The sequence below is a fragment of the Nyctereutes procyonoides genome, unplaced genomic scaffold (genome assembly GCF_905146905.1).
Source record: "Nyctereutes procyonoides isolate TBG_1078 unplaced genomic scaffold, NYPRO_anot_genome, whole genome shotgun sequence".
Taxonomy (NCBI): domain Eukaryota; kingdom Metazoa; phylum Chordata; class Mammalia; order Carnivora; family Canidae; genus Nyctereutes; species Nyctereutes procyonoides.
Genome location: NW_026575046.1, coordinates 18,314,642 through 18,336,942, shown reverse-complemented (window position 1 = coordinate 18,336,942; position 22,301 = coordinate 18,314,642). Strand labels below are relative to the sequence as shown.

The window sequence follows — 22,301 nt, the reverse complement described above, 5'->3', positions numbered from 1 at the left end:
TGAAACTAATAATACACTATATGTTCATTAATTTAATTTAAATTAAAAAATAAAAATTAAAAAACAGTGTTAATTCTCTAAGTGTTTAAACTTTTATAATGGCATATTTTAAAACAAAGATTTTCACTTAATTTTAAACATAAAATAATGCAAAATTGACACTTAAAACTTAATTTTGATTTAGCTTGCTGTTTTAAAACCAAGATATATTTCACTAAATAGAAAAAAATAACTTACCTACTAGTAGCAGCAATATTCAAAGACCGTGGCCAATAAACTTAAAAGCATCATCTTGATGACTACAATGAGTAACTTACTGCCTGAATGATCAATGCAGTATAATTATAAAAAATCTGAATGTCCACCCAACGTCTTCACATTCCATTGATGATTCCATTCTGATCAATACCTGCATGCTCCTAAGCTCCACACTACAGGTTGAAGAGAAGAGTAATTCGTGGTCCTGGGGGATTTTGAAGATGTTAAAGGGAAAAGATGACAGAAAGAAAAGTATACGAGAGAAACCTAAAGTCTCTGAGTCAGACAATAATGAAGGTTCATCGTAAGAGTCAACCAACCAAATCCAGCGCACAATAACTACACTAATATTAATTTAATCAAATGCTACTAATATTTTATAACCAATAACCAAATTCTGACAGGCTTAAGTCATTCGATGTTATTTTCCATTAGTCATTTTAGCCTTATTTACTATGTCACCCTTACACTCACGCATTTATGTAAGAGGAGCACAAAGTATTCAAAAATTATCATATGGTTTAAAGATATATTTTGCCTTCCCTACAAACATGCAGATAACACACACAAATGCACAAACACACACCCTCACATACTCATACATACTGCGTTTAGTAGAACTTTTTTTTAAAATGTAGCATCATATCTAAAAGCTCACAATGCCAAGGCCACATTATATTATATAATATTTGATAGTGACTACCCTTCAAAATAGACATCCTCTTTTAAAAATTAATTTGCCGGAAGTAAAGGACAAAATTTGGAATTTCTTTTCTCTAAATAAATATTCAACGTCTCGGTAGCTCAACAGATTCTCCATACTTCACTAAAGTCTTTATAAAATGTTAATTCCACATAGAATTCTATTTTAAACTCTTCTGTGAGACCTAAAATCAACACCTAGTAAACAGGACACTCAAAATTGTAAGTAAACTTAACAAATCCTCTTTGATTTTAACAAATCCTCTCTTGATACAGCATTATTCAAATGATGACCTTACTTAGAAATAAAGGCAGAGATTATTTTTCTTGCTCCAATTGCACACCTCCTAATTTTGATTCAGTCATTTGAACTAATGACCTTTCACACCTTAGTATAACTGTGCACCATTCTTCTAGTGATGTGTGTTTGTGTGTGTGTTTAAAGTTCAGAAAGTTATAAAAGCAAAGCCCTTTTTCTGTTGCAACTAAATGCCACCCAGTGCTGATTTCAGATTAATAAGCTCTTCCTCTGTGGCTCCAGTGGATATTCCTCTCTTATTCACCATTCTCCTGTTTGGGAAAACATGGTCATAGAAAGAATCCTATGACCTTTGTTCATTTCTACTCTTTAAGTCAAATAAAAAGTTTTGACCTGAGCTATGCCACAATGACTCCAAAACATTGAGTCCATTTAATTTACTCTGATGTGGTAAAATGCCCAAACTTCATAGAACAAATCGAAAATATTTGGAAGAACCTCAAAAATAGATGGCTATGGGCAAAATAAACCACTGGATGCCTTGACTTTTGACTTTTTTGGCCACCATTGGAATTAAAAAAAAAAAAGTCTTGCAAAATTGAAAATTGATGGAAAGGAGCTGAGACTCAGTGGAGAAATGGAGATGAGAAAGGAATGACCATCAAATAGATTAATTAGCAGTCTGAAGCCTCTGGGCTATTACTTGTTCATGCCTCCCCTAAATAAAAGGTCTCAATTTCTCGTTTATATTGGTCTGATTATAAATGTGTTCTCATTTTCTTTCCAGTTTCCCTTCTCCTCCTAAACAATTGGGTAAGTAATAAAAGCTAATTATATATTTTATATCTCATTTCTTGCAGATGAGATAGTGGGAAAGCATTGGATATAGTCATGGTTTCTAGATTAAAGTCCTGGCTCTGGATATAATAACTCATGTAATTGTCAAGCAACTGCTCCTGGGGCCGGGGGGCAGTTTCTCAACACTTAAAGAGTGGGAAGAGGAAAATTTTTAATATTGATGGTTTTAAACCACCATAGGGGTCACTATGGAGAAAACAACAGGTAGGCAGGGATGGACACCAAGATTTCTCATGTCTCCTCTACCCCAATTCAGTCGACCCTGCTATACTGGGCTTCTGCATAATGATTTCTAAAAATGTACCAGGTTATATGACACCAAGGCCCTTCTAAATCTAAATTTCTTTGATTTTTTTTAAATGTCTAAATTACATTGTATTGGGAAATTTTTCCACTGCTAAATGTAAAACAGTTTCTTCTTCGTACAATTTTGATCAGCTTATTTTTTCTTATCCCTGCTGAGACAGACCTTTAAAAGATTCTTCTTAAATTGACTTTGAACAAAATGAAATCTCACAAGAATATTCAGGGGCTTTCAAAAAGTTGATACGAATTTATAAATAAATTGAAAGAGAAAACTAAACACACAGATAACCTATTCTTCCAGACTCCTTATCTGACCTCATTTTCAGTTATCAGTTTGAAAAAAAAAAATAAGACACTAATTCAAATTGATCGATAACTGATGATGAGTTTATATCTTAATCTATAATTTTCAAAAAGTATTCAAGAAACTTAGCTCCACAAAGGGTAGGTATAAAGTGAAGCAAACGTGATCAGTTAAGTAAAAAAATGGTTTTTTGTCTTAATTTTCTTTTGTTCTCAAGTGTGTTCTAAGTGCAAGTGTATGGAATAGTAATTTTTCCCATTCTTGAAACCAATAATCTGTCATATTTTTATATATTAATTATTAGTTCTTCACATAGTTGTGAAATTAATTCCCTGAGTGGGGAGAGAATGCTCACACACAGACAAGTGTGTATGTTAAATATATGTATAGAGTACATACATATGTACGTATATACATGCACATATGCATATATGTGTAGGCATATGTATGTAGTCTATCCATATGCTGTATAGAGAGTTCTTGAAATTAAATCCTTGCCACTAGCACAGAGCATTTAAACTTTCTATGATAATCATTCCTTAAAACATTTGTACTCTCTTCAACTCATCTCTTCAGCTTAATTTGCTGTGTGCAACTTAGTAGGTGCACAGAGGAAGCAATCCTCCTGATTTTATTAACAAGAGGTCTAGATGGAAGAAAAGTATCCATGGATTGGAAAATCCATTGAACCTGTTAAGGGCACAGCCGTTTTTCTACCAACACTGGTTCTCAATACCTGCTGGTACCAGACATGCCTTATTAATAGAAATATTCTGTCCACTTTAAGGTGGTATCACACCTAATATTACTACAAGTTAAAAGCTAATGAAGGACAGATCAGTGAGTGATTGAGTGATTGATAGGTAGGTAAGTAGATAGATAGATAGATAGATAGATAGATAGATAGAGGCAGACAAACATAGACAGACACAAATATAGACATATAAATAAAATAATATATATTACCATACCCTCCCAAAACCCCTAAGACTCTTGATTTTGATCTCTATTGCCTATTGCCAATGGCCAGTAATGTTGATTTGTTTGTCAGCTGTCTACTAAACCTGACATTCATCACATATGTTGATCTTCAAATAATCTTAATCACTATTTGAGGGGTTTATCCTGATAATGCTAGTTACAATTATGTCACTGGCTTTTCTTGAGGGAAATTTAGCAGAAGCATCCAGGGAGAGAAAAAATCTCTCCCCTTCAAGGAATAGACAATGCTTTTGGGAGAAATATACAGAGATCCCAGGAAAACTTACTTTGTTGTCCTCAAAACAATCTTTATATTAAAAACATCATCGAATGCTCATATCAAAATTCAAACTAAAAGTGTTTCAACATTTGATATTTTGCCTTTTGTTAGATGTGGGAGATGAAGTTTATGATGATGTGGATGCCTCTGATTTCCCTGCTCCACCAGCAGAGCTGAGGTAATTAAAATGTTCTCATTGTGAGATGAGAATCTAACTGATCCAGAAAATTCTACTAGAATAAAAGACCAGTAGTGTTTGTATCCACTGTGTTTGATCCCATTTGCTCTGTCCTCTCTCTGATCCCAGCTCTAAAGTGTCTTCTAGGTTTATGGGGAAGAGCCCTGGTCCCCCCACTTCTCCCCCTCTCCTGGGTGTTCTGCTCCTGGTCCCCTGATTATTCTCTGCCCTGTGACTCACTGATGTCTACATTCTTTATTCATTCATATACTCAGTCACTGAGAAAATATTTGAGAGCCTGATCACAACTGATCTCACTGATTCATCTCCTCCCTTTATTTTTACCCTTTTCCCAAAAGCTTTTTTTTGTCTTGAATGCACTTCTTAGTTTATATCTCACCTTTCACCCACCTTCTTCAAATCTCTTGTGTCCTCCACAAGATTTTTTTCCTTTATGAAAAAAAAGATGATTTGTGTTTTAAAAAGGACTTTATTATGTCTCTTTTTCACAAAAGCATCAGATTCTTAAAGGTTCCATTCAAATTTAAAAAAGAAAACATTGAGGGTGAATAGTGACATTCTTCAGGTCACCTAAGGTTTCAATTTAACTTTAGGTTAAAACTGTATGAAAATCTATTAAGATCAGTTAGTACAAAGGAGTACTTTTTGAAGCCTCTTTTGAAGTAGAAAATAACCTGGTAAGATGCTTTTTTATATTCCAATGAACATGTGAGATGAGCTAATACATACTGTGTAAGAACACCTCTATAGCTTTCTTAGGAAAAAAGGTGAATAAAAGGATCTTGGACTTGATTAGTTGAAGGACGAAAGTGACATAAATGGGAGAGAATACGCAGTGTCTTCCATGCTGTACAGCAAAAAGGCATGAGTACTTATTTATTTAGTATTTTTATTTTTTTTTACCAACACTGTTAATTTTACTGAACAGAAGAAAGTATCAAGATCAAAGACACTGAAGGGAGAATATGCTATCATTTCTTTGTGAAGATCAAGTTCGATAGGCACAACAAACAAGAAAGATGAAAAGAGAATCATTTTCCTTTTATCTGAAAGGAAAATCTAATCTTCTTTAGTAATATGTTAGGTTTGAAAATTCCTCACCATTGAGAAGTGACTTCTATCCCTGACATTTTTTAATGCATTTTTCGGCTTTGTAGTACTGTAAAAATGTCACCACATTCCATTAAATAGCTCTCTAGGAACCCAGGTACACACTGGACCTTTTCTTCAAGTAAAATAAACCCCAGCTGATTAAACTTTATGTGATATGCACCGTTTTCTTTACTGCTGCTTATTTTCAGAGTTTAAGACTATTTTATGTTCTTTCCCATAGTATTCTATTTTTAACTAAAACTGAATTTCAATAGATTACTTTAAAGAGAGCTCATGGGCCATTTTTAACATGTATATCCTTGTAGTTCCAAACGGCTAATTTAAGATAGTAATTCCTCTACTGCCCAGAGCACTGTAATATAGGAGATACTGAGGAAAGATGCGGAACCCAAGGCAGGACAATGTGCTAATACATTTCACGGTAAATGAACTGCATTCTAAGATTCAAAACTGAAGAATTAAACATTGTAAACAAATCAGTTACAAACAAAACTTTATTTTAGGTGGTCTCTATAAAAATTAATATCAGCATTGAGAATCTTTCATTATTCACAAAACTTCTGATTTTTAAAATTTCCTCCTTCAGAGATTTCTGGCCTTTTCCTAACATCCACATTCAACATTAGCAAGTGTTCTTCAACCTTGGTTGCAAATTAGTATTACCTGGAGAGCTTTACAATATATGTCAGTATCTAGACCCCACTCAGTCTAATTAATTAGAATGTATTTAATTTAATTAGAATGTCTAGGAATAAGACAAAGGCATTGGTATTTTTTAAAAACTTCCCAGGTGATTCTGTATGTGGCCAGGCTGAAGAATCACTATCTTTGCCTTATTATTATGACGATTAGCTTTAGTCTACTTGGTCTCTGAGATGCTATCCTGGCTCTATTTTAAGCTGATATGAAAACCTGACATATAGATAAACTTTTCAAGACATAAAAATCAATTTAAAAAAATGTTCTTTTTCAAAAAGCCTTTTCTATGGTATTGGCCAAACCAGTTAATTATCCAGGAAGGTTTGAAAAATATAGGGATTTTGACAATAGATAGGTTGAATTATATGAAACCTCTGTTACATAACCATATTTACACTAAACCTCAATAATTGTATATGGTTCACCGTAATAGGTAATCCCTTCCTTCCATTTTACTCATAATCTGTATTCTTTAAAGAATCATTTCTGTGTTATGAGATATTACCACTTATTACAGTGAAAGTACTAGATTTGTAAGAAAAGGAATTAATTAAAAACAAAATTTGACAAAAATGTAATGTTATGGAGTCTCTATTGCACACTGTTCTTTTTATACCAAACTAAACGCTGTTTTATATGTTCTACCATCTTAGTCAAGGAGCCAAGGCTAAGACGGAAGAAAAAGACCTTAAGAAGCTAAAAAAGCAAGAAAAAGAAGAGAAAGACTTCAGGAAAAAGTTTAAAGTATGTCATATTTAATTATCAGACAAAGTTCAAAGCACTAGTGGGGGAAAAAAAAACAATGATTTTTAAATACCAAACTGCAGGTATTAAAAGCAGAATTGTCAACGTCAGTTATCCATTGTAACTGCTTTATTTTCTATAAAAATGTCCTTACATTTGAATGTATTCCTTTAACAAATCAAGCAAAATCTCATACATGCACAATATATATACTGTAATAATAATTTAGATTTAGCCATTCTTTGAACTTTAATAAGATAATCTAGAAGTAGAATGGACAAAAAAAAAAAGATTCTTGGGACACCTGGGTCGCTCAGCAGTTGAGCATCTGCATTCGGCTCAGGGCATGATCCCGGTCCCAAGATCGAGTCCTACATCAGGCTCCCTGCACAGAGCCTTCTGCCTCTCTCTGTGTGTCTCTCATAAATAAATAAATAAAATAAAAATCTTTTTAAAAAGATTCTTATATAAACACACATACATATACATACCCTGGAATATTATTCAGCCATGAAAAAAGAAGGAAATCTTGCCACTTGTGACAACATGTATGGCCCCTAAGGGCATTATGCTAAGTGAAATAAGTCAAATAGAGAAAGACAAATATCCTATAATAATCATTTATACGTGGAATCTTAAAAAGCCAAACTCGCAGAAACAAAGTAAAATGATAGTTACCAGAGCCTGGGGTAGGACGTGGAGGAGACATTGGTCAAAGGGTACAAACTTTCAGTTATAATATGAATAAGTTTCAGGGATCTACTGTACAACATGGTCATTATAGTTAGCAATACTGCATTATATACTTGAAAGTTGTGAAGAGAGTAAATCTTAAATGTTCTCACCACAAAAAAAGAAATGGTAATTATGTAAAGTGATAGAAGTGTTAGCTAAAGCCACAATGGTTGTCATTTTGTAATCTATATCAAATCAACACATGTACGCCTTAAATTTTTAAAATGTTTTTAATTTTTAAAATCGTGATTATATTAGGTTGGTGAGATTATGAGTGGTTTTCCCTCAAAAATTATTCCTTAATATTTTTACATTATTTTTTTGAAAACAAGGAACTGTTTATTTAGCAAAGGCTTTCTTAATAAACCTGTCAATAGATGGATTACTTTAATAATCACATCAATCAATAAATTAAATGTTTTTCTTTATTTTTCCAGTATGATGGTGAAATTAGAGTCCTGTATTCCACCAAAGTAGCACCCGCCTTAACCTCCAAAAAATGGGGGACCAGAGATCTACAGGTGAAGCCTGGTGAATCTCTTGAAGTTATACAAAGCACTGATGATACAAAAGTTCTCTGCAGAAATGAAGAAGGAAAATGTAAGTCACTGCTTACTCTTCGCTGCTATGGCACTCTGGGATTTAATAATCAGATGCATGTTCCTGATCGCTCTTGTTTTATTATCTTTGTTTTGTCTATGTTTTATGAATTGTGGAACATACATTAAGAAACTAGAGATAGTGCTGTGCTGAAATCAATGTATTGTATTTTAATCCTTTTTCACTTAAAAACCTGCTATTTTTGGCACTGTGGTGCCAAAGTAATGCCAAATTAGTACTTCTCAAAATGTGGTCCCACAGACCACCAGGATCAGAAAACCCTTTGTGTATTAAAATCACAGTTTCCTGGACTCACCCTTGACTTGCTAAGTTATGAGTTCCGGGGAGTCAGATGGAATATGTGATCATCACTTCTTCCCTAACTTATTCTCAGGTACACCAAAGTGAGAACCACTGTGCTAAAGTAGTGAGTGGCTCTTGTTCTGGCCTAGTTTTGAAATTATATAGCACATGTCATATCTAGAATTTCCAGTTTTCCTACCTTGCAAATCTACTTGTTTTCTTTTCCTATTTGGACACAATACAACATAGTATTCCAAATGAATATAAGACAGTCCCTGTCTTTGACTTTATCAGCTATTAAAACTGACAGAGAGGGAAAAAAAAAACTGACAGAGGGAAATGCTTTTGTCAAATTTTAAAAGAAGGCTTATTTCACTTAAAGTTCAGGGAAGAGGGCAGCCCCAGTGACTCAGTGGTTTAGTGCCACCTTCAGCCCAGGGTGTGATCCTGGAGACCCAGGATCAAGTCCCACGTTGGGCTCCCTGCATGGAGCCTGCTTCTCCCTCTGCCTGTGTCTCTGCCTCTCTCTCTTTCTATGTCTCTCATGAATAAATAAAATCTTAAAAAAAAAAAAGTTCAGGGAAGAGTAGCTCCAAATTGTGCTTCCTGGAAAAAAAAAAAGTGCTTCCTATATTTATTTTTTAATTTAATTTAACTTAATTTTAATTCAGGGTAGTTATCATGCAGCATTATATTAGTTTCAGGTGTACAACATAGTGAGCCAGCACTTCCATACATGACCCAGCACTCATGATGACAAGTGCACTCCTTAATACAGCATAGGATTGAATACAAGAGAGTCCTTGTCTTATTTGACTTTATCGGCTATTGAAACTGCAGTTGGAAATGTTTCTGTCAAATTTTAAAAGGAAGTTTATTTTATTTAAAGTCCAGGGAAGAGTAACTCAGAATTATGTGTCCTGTCTTTAAAATCGAATAGTCAGCATGGATGCCCCCTATCAGCTTGGTTAGTCTGTGTGGAAAACATGAACTCTGAGTCAAATTTTAATGACAGGAAGGTGACTCAGGGACAGGAACTGAAATGGGAGTTTTAAGAATAAAACCAGTGACTCAAGGTTGGGGAAATGGATCTAAAGTTATCATGGAGGAGGTGTGGTTGGTTTTTAAAAGGAGAAAATGAAATGTGGGTACAAAGAATAAAAGACACGGGTAGTGTAGTATTAAGACTCAAAGGTCACTGGAGATAATGTGTAAACAAGTGCTGCAGGAGACAAAGAAAGCCCCCATTCAGACTAACGTTTGTGAGCATGTACCCCAAGCAACAGCTTTAAGTGCAGAAAAGCTGTATGCATTAAAAGATCATCAAAAATATTAAAACATTTAAAAACTTAAAAGGTATTAAATAGGTTCTGATTAATATACCAGATTGAATATTACATGATGATTATGATAATAATGTGAGGAAATTCTCATGACACAATAGTAAGAGAAATAAGAAGCCTGCTTAACATGGGATGGATTTACAGCCATGTTAAAAATTATTAGGGGCATCCCAGGTGGCTCAGCGGTTTAGCACCACTTTCAGCCCCGGGCATGATCCTGGAGACCTGGGATCGAGTCCCACATCACGCTCCCTGCATGGAGCCTGCTTCTCCCTCTGCCCGTGTCTCTGCACCTCTCTCTCTCTCTCTGTGCGTGTGTGTCTTTCATGAATAAATAAATTAAATCTTTTTTAAAAATTATGTAAATATGGTATGCCTGGGTGGCTCAGAGGTTGAGCATGTCTGCCTTCGGCTCAGGGTGTGATCCGAGAGTCCTGGGATCAAGTCCCACATGGGGCTCCCCACAGGGAGCCTGTTTCTCCCTCTCCCTGTGTCTCTGCATCTCTTTCTCTGTGTCTCCCATGAATAAATAAATAAAATCTTTTAAAAAAAATTATGTCAATAGGGCGCCTGGGTGGCTCAGTTAAGCATCTGTCTTGGGCCCAGGTCTTGATCCTGGGGTCCTGGGATGGAGTCCCATCTCGGGCTCCCTACTCAGCAGGGAGTCTGCTTCTCCCTCTACTCCTCCCCACTGCTTGTGATCTCTCTCTCTCTCAAATAAATAAAATCTTCTAAAAATTTATGAAATAAAGAAACTGAACTATACTGCTAATAGTGACTAGGGTAATGAGCCTAAATGAACCTATTTTCTTTCCAAAGTATATGACATTTTTTATGAGCGAATTGTCCTAGTGCTTGTCCTGTGACCCTTTCTCCGGGATACAAGCTGCAGACCAATCTTGCCATGCTGTCCCGAGATTCTTGTCTTTAGCACCAAATCCCATCTATAGAAATGCTCCTTAAACTTCAAAATCCATAACCCCTCTCATGGGGATCCTGTCAAAAATGCTGAATCTAACTCAGTAGGTCTGAGGTGAGGTGTAACATTCAGCACTTTTCCAAGCTGCCAGGGAATGAATGCTGCTGGTCCATGGAACATACTCTCGAGTAACAAGGGTGTAAATGGCTTCATCAACAACCTGTGTGGATGTAGATGGGCAGGAAGATGCAGCACCAGAAACAGAAATTTGGAGAAGACTCCTCTTTCCAGGAGCTAGTAGACCTTAGGAATGAGAAAAACAGTAACTACTTAGGGATAATTTTGTAATCGGCACTCATTTCCTATTTGGACCTCAATAATCCTTAGTACTGTTATGAATATTGGAGGGTTCCTGCCCTCTTAGAATTTATCATCTGTTAAAAATTAGAAGGGCAAACATTACGTAAAATGCTGATAGATCACAGTCAAGGGCCCCATGTCACTTTTATCTTTTTTTTTTTTTTTTTCTGGAGCAATACCAATGCCCTTTACAATTCCCAGGCTCACTGATAACGAATTCAAGGCTTATTCAAGGCTTAGAGGGCTCGAGGTCCATCCCACACAGGACGGAAACCTGATGATTCTATCAGTAGTGCTTGTGTACCTGTTGTTTTTTTTATTTAAAGAGTTTCTTTTGACTGGACTTTGCCTTAGCTTGGTTTCCTGGTTTAGGAGGTGATTCTAGGAAACACTCAAAGGCAAGTGGGAAAGTAGACAGGAAAGGAAAGGCAGTTGACAAAGCCTTGTTGTGGAAAAGGTTGCCACTTAGATCATTGGAGCTTATTCCAGTTGGGAACTCGAAGTGGCAGTGTTATCACACCCAGGGAGAAACAAATTGGGGTATTTATACATCAGTTCCTGTTAATGTGGAGTTGAAGCCTCCTCCTGGGCAGGTGGTGAGCCATTCAGGGTACTGAGCAAGCTGAAAAGGACATCTGGAAGACAAGAGAAAAATGATCAGTTAAAAAAAAAAAACTGCAAGTGTTATTCTTTGGAAGTTGGGTGAACCAAAAGGCACCAACATGGTTAGGGTGAAGGTCTATGGGAAGGCCACCTGGAGCATCTGCTATTGCCTTTCATGTTAAGCTTTGTTCCAAAATGTGACTATTGTACCTGCTTAATTTCACTTTTATTTTGCCAGATCTCCTGCTTTTCTTAATTTTTCTAAACTTCCTGCTTATTCCTCCCTTGAACTGGATCCTTGGTATTCTTACTCTCCCTTATCTCTGATCCGTTGCTCATGACTTCTATAGGATTTGAGAGAATTGTGTGGATTTAACCTCCCTCATCTACATTCATTATTGCAATAGCCTTTCAAATGCTATGTCTCCTTTACCCTTACTCTCAGCCAATCTCCCTGCCACACTGTTACTCAGATATGATTTTTAAATATACAAATATTATCTGAGGCTAGTACATAAAACCCTGTAGATCTAACTTCAATCTCATCAACTATTTCCCATCTGCAACAGATGCTCCAAAAGTATATACTACGTACTTGTCATTCCCTAAGTAAATTAGGCTATTTCATCCTTCTATGCTATTTTATTCTACTTCAAATGCCCATAATTGCCTATTAAAAGCAATCCTGTTGTCATCTAAAATTGGAAGCACACCCACTCCCTACTCCCCAGTCACCCATCACAATTTATCTCTCCCCTGCCCCACCATGCTACTTCTTCTGTCTCTGGAATTGTCCTTACTGTTTTACCAATCTGTTATTCTTATTAGACTCTGAGCTTGAGAGTAACTTCACTGAAATATTCTCAACATTGTACTGCCAACACATCCTGTGGTGCCTGGCACCTTGTTCAGGGCTTCCTGAGCTGAATGTAACAATTTGGAAATTGCAGTTGGAGAACCAGATGAAAGTCTGACATATAGACACACACAGGAAGAAGTCTGTGGAAGAGTTTAACTTGCTAGAAGACAGTTCTCTATCTTAGCCTTACTGATGTAGCTTGCTTGCTGTGTATTATTTAGGAGGCTTTAAATATTTCAGTTCCTTACTTCTATATCTGCTTGGCTGTAAAGGCATTTGCAATCCAACACCATGGTAACCTTAACATTTTCCTTACTTTCCATTCCTTAATCCATCAAAGAAAAGAAAACATAGCTTACTGAAACTTAATTTGTAATGGTAGAAATTAGAGGCAAAAGTATTAACAAATAATCTCTTCCCATGGTGGAATTGAGTACAAGCCACTATTACAAGCATTATCACATTTGATCAGTTCACCCACTGGCTTGTGGAAAACATAGCGCAGAGGCGTTGAGATCTTAAATATGTATTTCTGGCACATTCCCAAATGTTTAGAATTTCTCACTAATATTTGAGCGTATTCCACAACTCAATGTCTCATAAGCTGTGGGTTTCCCCACCTCCTGTCACTGGAGAAAAATTTTCTACAAAAAAGTGTGGAAGGAGACATGAACAGAATTATTTGTGGTTAAAATGCTCTCCATTTTCTTTGGGCATCAAGGAAAGGGAATTTCAAAGATAGTTTGGATTTTCTCAAATCCAACTAATCGTTTCTTTGTTTAAATCATTTCGTTTTCAATTTTAAAACAGCACGTGCTCACTGAAGAAAATTTTTTAAATTCCAAAATGTTGAAAGTCCCCCGCTTTGAAGTCCTAGAAGTAAGTAGAGAGGACGGAGAGAAGGAAGAGAGGGAGAGAGAATATTTCTATAACAGCAGGCTAATAATTCATATTTAGTCTTATACACTGTGTTTTATTTTTTTCTTTGTTACATTTTAAGTATGTTCCCTTGAAGTCAGACGTGGTCCCCTTGCCGAGGTAAATCTGTACGACATGATTTCACTGTTTTTATTTTTATTTTTATTTTTTTAAAGATTTATTTATTTGTTTATGATAGACACACACAGAGAGAGAGGCAGAGACACAGGCAGAGGGAGAAGCAGGCTCCATGCCGAGAGCCTGACGTGGGACTCGATCCCGGGACTCCAGGATCGCGCCCTGGGCCAAAGGCAGGTGCTAAACCGATGAGCCACCCAGGGATCCCTGATTTCACTGTTTTTAAACTACATGAGGTCAAATTGAGTAAATTTAACTTTATTTCTGTACTTGCTCATGACAAGTGAAATCATAAATAATAGAAATTGTTGCTTTTATTAAGTGAAAAATGTGAAAATATTAGAATGAAGATATTTTCAACTTTTCCAAAGATGATTTTATATTTCTTTCATAACAAGGTGAATCAGTCCTGAGAGTTGGCACATATGGGGAATGGATGTGACTTTCTTAATTAGCTCTATCCCACCACATATTTCAAAACCCTTGTCTCAAGCCACTGTGTTCTGTTGTATGAATATGAAATTCATATTCATGAATATGAATATGAAATTCTCTTAAGTATGAGAATCCCTGGTATGCCAGCACCCACAGTAAACATGGCAGCCATTCTACATGGTATGGAGCCATGATGACTTTTTTGCTTATTTCATATGTATTTTTTATTAATATTCCTTATGATGGATGTACGTGGAACATTTAAGCACAGAGATCATTTTCCTATTGCAAAAAAATTATTTCTAGGAACTATAATGGAGAGATTATATAAAATATAAAAATCATGGTAAGTCACTTGTTTCAGCAGTGTCATGAATGATGCTTTTAATAGAATGAAGTTTTACAGATTTTTAAAGGTACTAGACAGCAAAATCTATACTGTATTAAAAGTCACTGGCCCTGTAAAAATGCTATATAATAGTAATTGTATAGCTAATGAGCCCCAAATTATCACATCATTTCAGGAAACTAAAATAGAGCAGTATAGTACCTTCCCACACTGCATCTCCTTGATATATTTTTCCTAAATAATATTCATAATCATTCACATTTATGTAGCTCACACACACAAGTAACAGCAACAGCAGAGCATTCAACAAAAGGAAAAGCCATTCCTTAGAGCTCTTGAACAGGCAAGATACAGGAGGAAATGTAATAGGGATTTGAGATCTAAAATATATTTTTTATAATTAATTTTGCAAAGATAGGGTATTAAACTGTAGATCATGAGTTATTAAGCCATATAAAGAACTATTTAATGCTTAATTACTACAGATAGTACTTTATCCAGGTTTACACAACTTTAGCATAAATGAATTTTTAAAAGATTATGTAAAAGCAAAGAAAAATAAAAACTTTAATTTCCAAAAATAGTGCCTATATTCTCTTTGTTTTGTTCTTTATTTCTTTTAATCTTCTAAAGACTTTTTAAAAAAACAAATATATTTGATGCTGGGTTAAGTCTAGTCTCTGACAACAGTTTATATTTCTTATATGTTTCTCTAATTTTGTATCTTCAAATTTTAGGTCAGGAACATTACAAAGCCTGAATAGCTCGCAATGACATTGCCTTTGTTGTAAAAAGCTTCAGCTCATCCACATCATTACTTTTAAATTATTAACTTAAACATAAATATCTTATGGGAACACTTAATATTGTATTCCTTTATTTCCCAATTTAAGAAAAATTTTCAAAACAAAAGCAGAAACACCAACTTTAACTAATGGAAACAAAAACATTTGACTAAAAAAACAAACAAAAAAAATATTTGACTATTACAATCTATAGAGAACTCTTCACTTTTTATTTTAGCTCCCAACATCAGTGCACGTAAAGACAGATTTCAGTTATTGGGACCATGACAAGAAATCCACAACTTGTTCTAAAACCTTGTTATCTGCCTAGATTTTTCTTTTTTGAGAGACATGTAGAGAATTGAATTTTTTAGAGATGAGTTTATCCCCCCCTTTAAAAATTATGTTAAATTATGATATATATCTTAATTTTTTTATAAGTCTGTTAACATGAAATGAATAAAAGAACTGTGATATCAAAGCAACTAAGGATATTAATTTTAGATGTTCTTACATTAATAATTTTAGTACTTTTGCTTTAACTGAAATTTAAAAAGGAAGGTATAACAAGGTCTAATTTTTCATTGTCTGAGAAAAATATTACATTATTGTGCTTTTATCATTTTGACACATGCTTCATTATTTCCATACTACAGGAATTCAAAGATAACTTTGATTCTTCCTTTCCAAATAGAATTCTAATAAAGTTTTCATTAAAAAGTCATGAATCTCTTGATAAAATATTTCAGTGGAGTTTTTTTTTTGGTTTTTTGGTTTTTTTGGGTTTTTTTTACTCTGGAATATTTCAAGGGAAAGTTCATCTTCTTAAGTCTTAATCTATAGTTTCATTTGTAAGGTCTCAACTTTTTTAAAAATGTTTTTGCATGTTAAATCAATGGCAATATAAGTATACTCAAGTAAATTTATTATATGTGTTAATCTTTGCCTATGACCTTCCTGGTTTTTAATTTTTTACACATTTACTCTACTTAAAAATTAGATCTAAAGTAGACCAAGCTGAATAGATGGACTCTGAAAGAATTCAGAGGTTGTGTTGACAAGGCAATGATGAATGGTAGTAATCTCAAGCATATAGTAGTGTTTAGGTGCTAACACAAAACTAATTATTCCAAAGCTTAATAATACTAATTAAATGTCAGCAGAAATTCTCTCAAGAAAAATATCTTGTATTTTTTCCTGAGGATTATTTTGCACCATAAGGGCAAAGATAAGGTGTTCAAAAACAAAAAACAAACAAACAAACAAACAAACAAAAAACCCACCTTTGCTTGTTTTGCATAAAATATGGTCTATTTCCTATTTAATAGGAGAATCACTAGAATGCTTGGTATGTGTTCTTCTAATAATGATTTGTTTTGTGAAAGATGAAAATGCACACATTGACACTCTGTCAAATGGCAAAAGCAGTATGGAAGACCTACCACGCTGAACATGAGAATTATTTTGCAACCATTTAGAATACCTACTCCTGGGCAGCCCTGGTGGCTCAGCAGTTTAGTGCTGCCTTCAGCCCAGGGCAGGATCCCGGAGACCTGGGATCGAGACCCAGGTCTGGCTTCCTGCCTGGAGCCTGCTTCTCCCCCTGCCTGTGTCTCTGCCTTTCTGTGTGTGTCTCTCATGAGTAAATAAATAAAATCTTTAAAAACAATGCCTACCTCCACAAGGAATCACAAGATTGCTGATTTGAAAGGAAGTTCAACACAGTTTTGACTCTGTAATATAATAAAATTTTAAAACTTAAGGCTTTGATCTGGTGGTATTTAAAATACCTATCTACAAACTACTTTTATATTTAGAGAAACTATAAATTCTCCCTAGGTTGTGTGGCATGGGTATCACCATGAAGGAAATTTGAAGGAGCCTTGTGCTACAACCTGCAGTAGCATGGAGAAGGAGATAATTTGATTCTCTTTAAGAGGAAAGATTGTGAATGGAGGAAAAGAGACATGTAGGAGAGAGAGAGAAAAGTTAGAAAAGGAGAAGGAAAGAAGGGGAAAACAGTGGACACAAATAAGAAAAATCTCCTCCATTAGATTATATCTATTTGGAGATAGATATAATTATTCAGTATATTATATTACATTGTATCCTATTAAATATTCAATTATCTCACTTTCTTAAAAGAAACAGTAAAGATTATTCAATTCTGTACTATTAATAAAATTTATTTTCTTTTTTTCATAGATGGTTATGTCCTTCGGAGTTACTTGGTAGACAAGTAAGTTCATTTTCTTCTATTACTGTACTTGTAAAACAAATATTATACTTTTCTATAAGAAAGATTTCTGATATTTAAATAATACATTCTACTGAACTGCCATAAATAAATTTTTAAAAAATATGCTATATTAATGTCAGTAGGGTAGGATCCATAATAAAGTTATGGTTTTCATAAAGTGTCACTCTTTTAAATAGATAAGAACCCTTCTCATTCATGAGTATACAGTTCATAATTATATATATTCATTGGAGACAGGGCAAAACATTGGAGACAGAGGACAACCACTAACACTTTCATTAATAGTTTGCCTATCACTTACTGATTAATGCAGTTGGTTGAAATGAATTAATCAGGAACCAATTAGTGTTTACACAGTAGGTGCTAATGTCACCTGTTAGTAATCTTCAATTGAGGGCTTTTCTTTACTAGGCATAGTAGAGTATTAACTTGCTCTTTTGGAAGCATGCCAGAAAAAAGATAGTCCTCAATGATTCTTCTATTCTTATGAATAAGACATTGTCACAGTCTGGTACTAGTGTTCTATTAGAATCCCCCTCAAATGTTATAAGATTCTGTTGCAAGTATATTAATGCAAGAAATGAACTCCATTATCAGGTCATACACCAACATTAATATTTACAGAATTCTGCATAATAAAAAAATCAAGGAAGACTCACAAACTGTATACATAAACAACCTGACACCAATCAGAAAGAGACAACTCAATGCTAATGCTTTGTCAGCAAACTAGTAAAGAGTCAAAAGAAAAATAATCACAACACTTTTCTTTTTCTCAGAGCATTAGTCACAATGGTGGGCAAGGCGCTTTTCTATTTTATGAAAGATACAAATTTCAAGGAAAGAATATATGGCATAACGAGGACAACTTCATCAGTGATTATTCCAGGATGATGAAGAGAGAGTTTAGAATTTATACCCTAAGAAATTATGGGTTCACCATCTATTGATGTGAATACTTAATAAGTGCTTATTGAATGAATGATAGGAAAATCTGTCCTCTTTGTATTTGTGTCAGATTTCTATTAGCCAAACCCTCCCTAATCTCAGAGAAAGGATCCAAACAAAGACAGAGGCAACTCACAGCATCTGCCACAGTTGGCAGTGACTTGGAGAGCCTGCTGCTGCTTCCATGATAAAAGCATAGATAATACAGAAACCAATAGTGCATCTGGTCAAAGTGAAAGTCCTCTTATATTTCTGAACTTTAAAACTGTATTCTAAAAACAAAACAAAACAAAAAACTGTATTCTATGTTTCAAGACTATATTAGCATTTATCATACTTTCTATTTTAATTACTTGCATATAATTCTCTCCTCCATTAGATTATAAGCATCTTGAAATCCAAGCTTCTGTCTTACTCATGTCTGTATCTCCTGGTACATAGGAGGGACTCAGTAGGTGTGTACAAAGGAATATTTTACAAATATTCAGGACCAAGTACAACCAAAATGTGTAAAAGTAGCCAGAACTATTACTATGCATGCAGTTTATAACCATAAATATTTTTAGGATTATATAACATAAGAATCACCATACGAACCATATCTTGGCTACTCATTTTGAAATATAAATTTGAAAATTTATATATTTTATAATTTGTACATTTAAAAAATCCATTAGAGCCCCAAGTGGAGTATTGTGCTATGCTTGTTCAGTTTGTGCAGTTCAAAAAGTACTTCTTACAGCACACAGCTCTATGCTAGGCTCACAGTTGGATCTAAAGATGAATAAAGCATATGTGGGGCTCCTGAGGCATGTTTCCACTATTCCATGTCTATGATATGGAATAAGTTGTGGGTCTTTTGGTTATTTTTAGAATATAACAGAGGATTAGGTTAAACCAATGAAAGATGATGCAGATGACTATGAAATTTCTTCCCACTTAAAAGTGAATGACATTAAACTTCTCATCCTTAAATGCTTAATTTTGTCATATAAAATCATATTACTAGCTTTTTTATATTACTAGCTTTTTAATCTAAATATTGCCTTAATGTTAATAACATATTTTTTAATAAAAATTATTTTCTATATTTACAGTGATGGAGAGATCTATGATGATATTGCTGATGGTAAGTCTTACATGGCACCCATCACCAAGAACAGTAACAGTGAATTTTTGTTCTTATAAATACTAAAAATAGCTTGCTGGATTAATTAGAGCTTTCCAATCGGAACAGAATTGGAATCACTTGAAAATGTTAGGAAAAGTAGATACTGTGATATAATTTTAAAAAATTATTTGTGCACATTATTGGAAATCAAGGGAGAACCTTATTTATTTTCTTCAAAAACAGAAGCATGAAAATTATTAGTGAATTTTTCATTATACTATTAATCTTAATTTCTAATTACTTTCATCCACAAACATATGTATACTTGACCAGTTAATAGGTACTTATTTCATAACCTATATTACTTGTCAGTGTTCTTTTAGCATCACATATTTATAAATTACACTCTAAAAACTTAATCTCAACTGAAATGATGCATATAGTTACTCATGTTGCCTTTTAGTTTCCTTTTAAATTTAGGATCGTACTGATATTTAATATCTCCAATCTCATTTACAGTAACTACCAAAGAGTACATTTAATTAATTGCCCAATAAAATAATCCTCAGTCTCATTTTGATAAAGAATAAATCTGTCCAAAAACTTAGTTAGAATTATATACTGAGCATTGAAAGTTAAATACATATATGATCTTCCATTTAACTACTTTTTCATAAAATGGGCCAATTCTACATTTTTTTTAATCCTAAACTGGGAGGGTGTGAATCACCCACATTTCTAACCTTGGAACACTTAAAAGAAATGTGTTTTGTATAACTATATTGAAATTTGTACTTTTTTTTTCCAGGTTGCATCTATGACAATGACTAGGTCTCAGCTTTGTTCATTCTGCTATGTTCATTTGCTGCCAGAATGAAGTCTAAGTTTTAATTGACATGTGATTGGATATCATAGAAAATGAATGCACACAACTACTCATTACCATTTGTTATAAAATCTTGATTATGAGGTTTTGAAACTTTGGACTTAGAAAATGATTTTGACATCTTGGAAGACTACACCAATGAAATATAAGAATTACTAAATATTCCATCTCTGCCTCAACTGCAGTTATGAAGGCACTTCTTGTAGACCACCTCCCTTCTGTAGACAACCTCCCCTTCTTAAAAAGAAAAAAAAATGAGAAGAAATGATTGTGTTGTCTAAAGAAATATGAAGAAGAAGAATAAAGAAATATAAGGAAGAAAATATTAAAACATTTCACAAGAAGGAAAACTATTGTTTGAACTTCTAATTATGACTGTATCTTATATTCTTTATTCAAATTATCTATCCTGAAAAAGGCACAACTGTCTCCTCTCTTGCTGGCAGGATAAATGTTTTAAAAATGACAGTGGTAGCAGAATTTTTGTATAAAGATTGTTTCTGTTTGTTAATTGTGAATATATGTTAATTATTTGATAAGAATGTAAACATTTAGTGTGTGCACTTAAGATTACAATTTAGAAGAGCCAAAATAAGTTTTCTTTTTGCAGATTCATCCACTAATATTTTAATTATGTGCTCTATTTAAAGTACTATTGTAACTAGAGTGGATATGAATGAGGACTACCCTAAAATTATGAAGAATGAAGATGGACTTTGAAATTAATCAGGCTTTTATGGCACCTCTTTACTATGAGAACTCTTTTGAAGGCTTTTGCTTTTCAATTACCTCTGTGGGACTTTTTTTTTTTTTTAACCACTTTACTGGAAAGTTGGCCTAGTGTTTGGACTAGAACATTCCTTACTCAGACATACTCATTCCCAAAGCAACTCCAAACAAAATATGAAGCATTTGGGCTCCAAATGCTAAGAACACTAAACACCATGATACAATATGCAAAACCCTAACACCCAGGAAAATAGCATGTTAGGTAATTTTTTCACAACGTCCAAAATAGGCAAATCCTAAAGCAGGCTCTACTACTAATGAACCACGAAGTAATATTGGGTAAACTATTTATCCTCCCAGTTTCCTCATCTGCAAATTACAGGATTAGATGAAATCAATTTTTCCCAACTTTTTTTTATGACCAGTTACCTCAAACTTTTATAATCCTTTCCCTACCCTAATCCTGTATTTCAGAAGCCTTTGTGTATTTTTAAAATTCATTGATTAAATACTGATTAATGCATTTTCCATACTTTAATATTGCAAAGGCCCATTGGAGCTTCTGAAGAGTGGCCCCACTGAATTGAAATCATTTTAAGTCATTGTAACCTCAGCCTTCATATGGGTAAAGTGTGATTTCCATTTGGTATGTTGAAATTTGAAAATAGATCATCAAAAAAATAAAGAGAAAGAAAGAAAGAAGAGAGAAAGAAAGAAAGAAGAAAGAAAGAAAGAAAGAAAGAAAGAAAAGAAAGAGAGAGAAGGAAAGAAAGAAAGAGAAAGAAGAAAGAAAGAAAGAAAGAAAGAAAGAAAGAAAGAAAGAAAGAAAATAGGCCATCAACATTTATTGCTCAATTTATAGATTCTGGGAGTCTGAGGCCCTCACATTAGAAACAAATGATGTCAAAGTCCCCCTCCAATTATGAAATACTTTAATGTCTACTTTTTAATATGGTAAGCCAGTATATGCTCATATGATGAAATTATTTAAGAGATAAATTACATGGTTCAAAAGCATTTTTGTTTTTGTTAAATTTGGTAGCAAATATACGTAATACACTGACAGTATATTTCCAGTAATTTTTTTCTGATTGAGAATGACAAATTCAATACGTCAGTTTTTTAAATTCCTAATTAAATCAAGAGAATATTTTAGTTTTGGGTTATACTCCAAGAAACAAAAATACACATGCCTACGAAAGATATATGTATTAGATAATCATCTTAATATAAAGATATATTTGACATATTAATTTTAATATACTAAATATTATTTCTCTTATAGTTTTATGTATGGAATTTTGTCACATGAGAAGA

The 22,301-nt window shown here is 33.9% G+C and overlaps 1 protein-coding gene across 2 annotated transcripts in view; it reads left to right on the top strand.

Annotated features, from left to right (window-relative positions):
• FYB1 (FYN binding protein 1) overlaps nt 1-22,301 on the top strand; it is a 148,312-nt gene extending 126,011 nt beyond the window's left edge. The window contains exons 12-19 of one of the 2 annotated variants that reach the window (XM_055324798.1): nt 425-562; nt 2,007-2,032; nt 4,060-4,126; nt 6,613-6,703; nt 7,876-8,038; nt 17,256-17,289; nt 19,356-19,387; nt 20,178-22,301. In XM_055324798.1, the coding sequence (XP_055180773.1) occupies nt 425-562; nt 2,007-2,032; nt 4,060-4,126; nt 6,613-6,703; nt 7,876-8,038; nt 17,256-17,289; nt 19,356-19,387; nt 20,178-20,200 (574 nt within the window). In that variant the 3' untranslated portion in view covers nt 20,201-22,301. The remainder of the gene's footprint in view (nt 1-424; nt 563-2,006; nt 2,033-4,059; nt 4,127-6,612; nt 6,704-7,875; nt 8,039-17,255; nt 17,290-19,355; nt 19,388-20,177) is intronic. The other variant, XM_055324799.1, reaches the window with a different exon arrangement.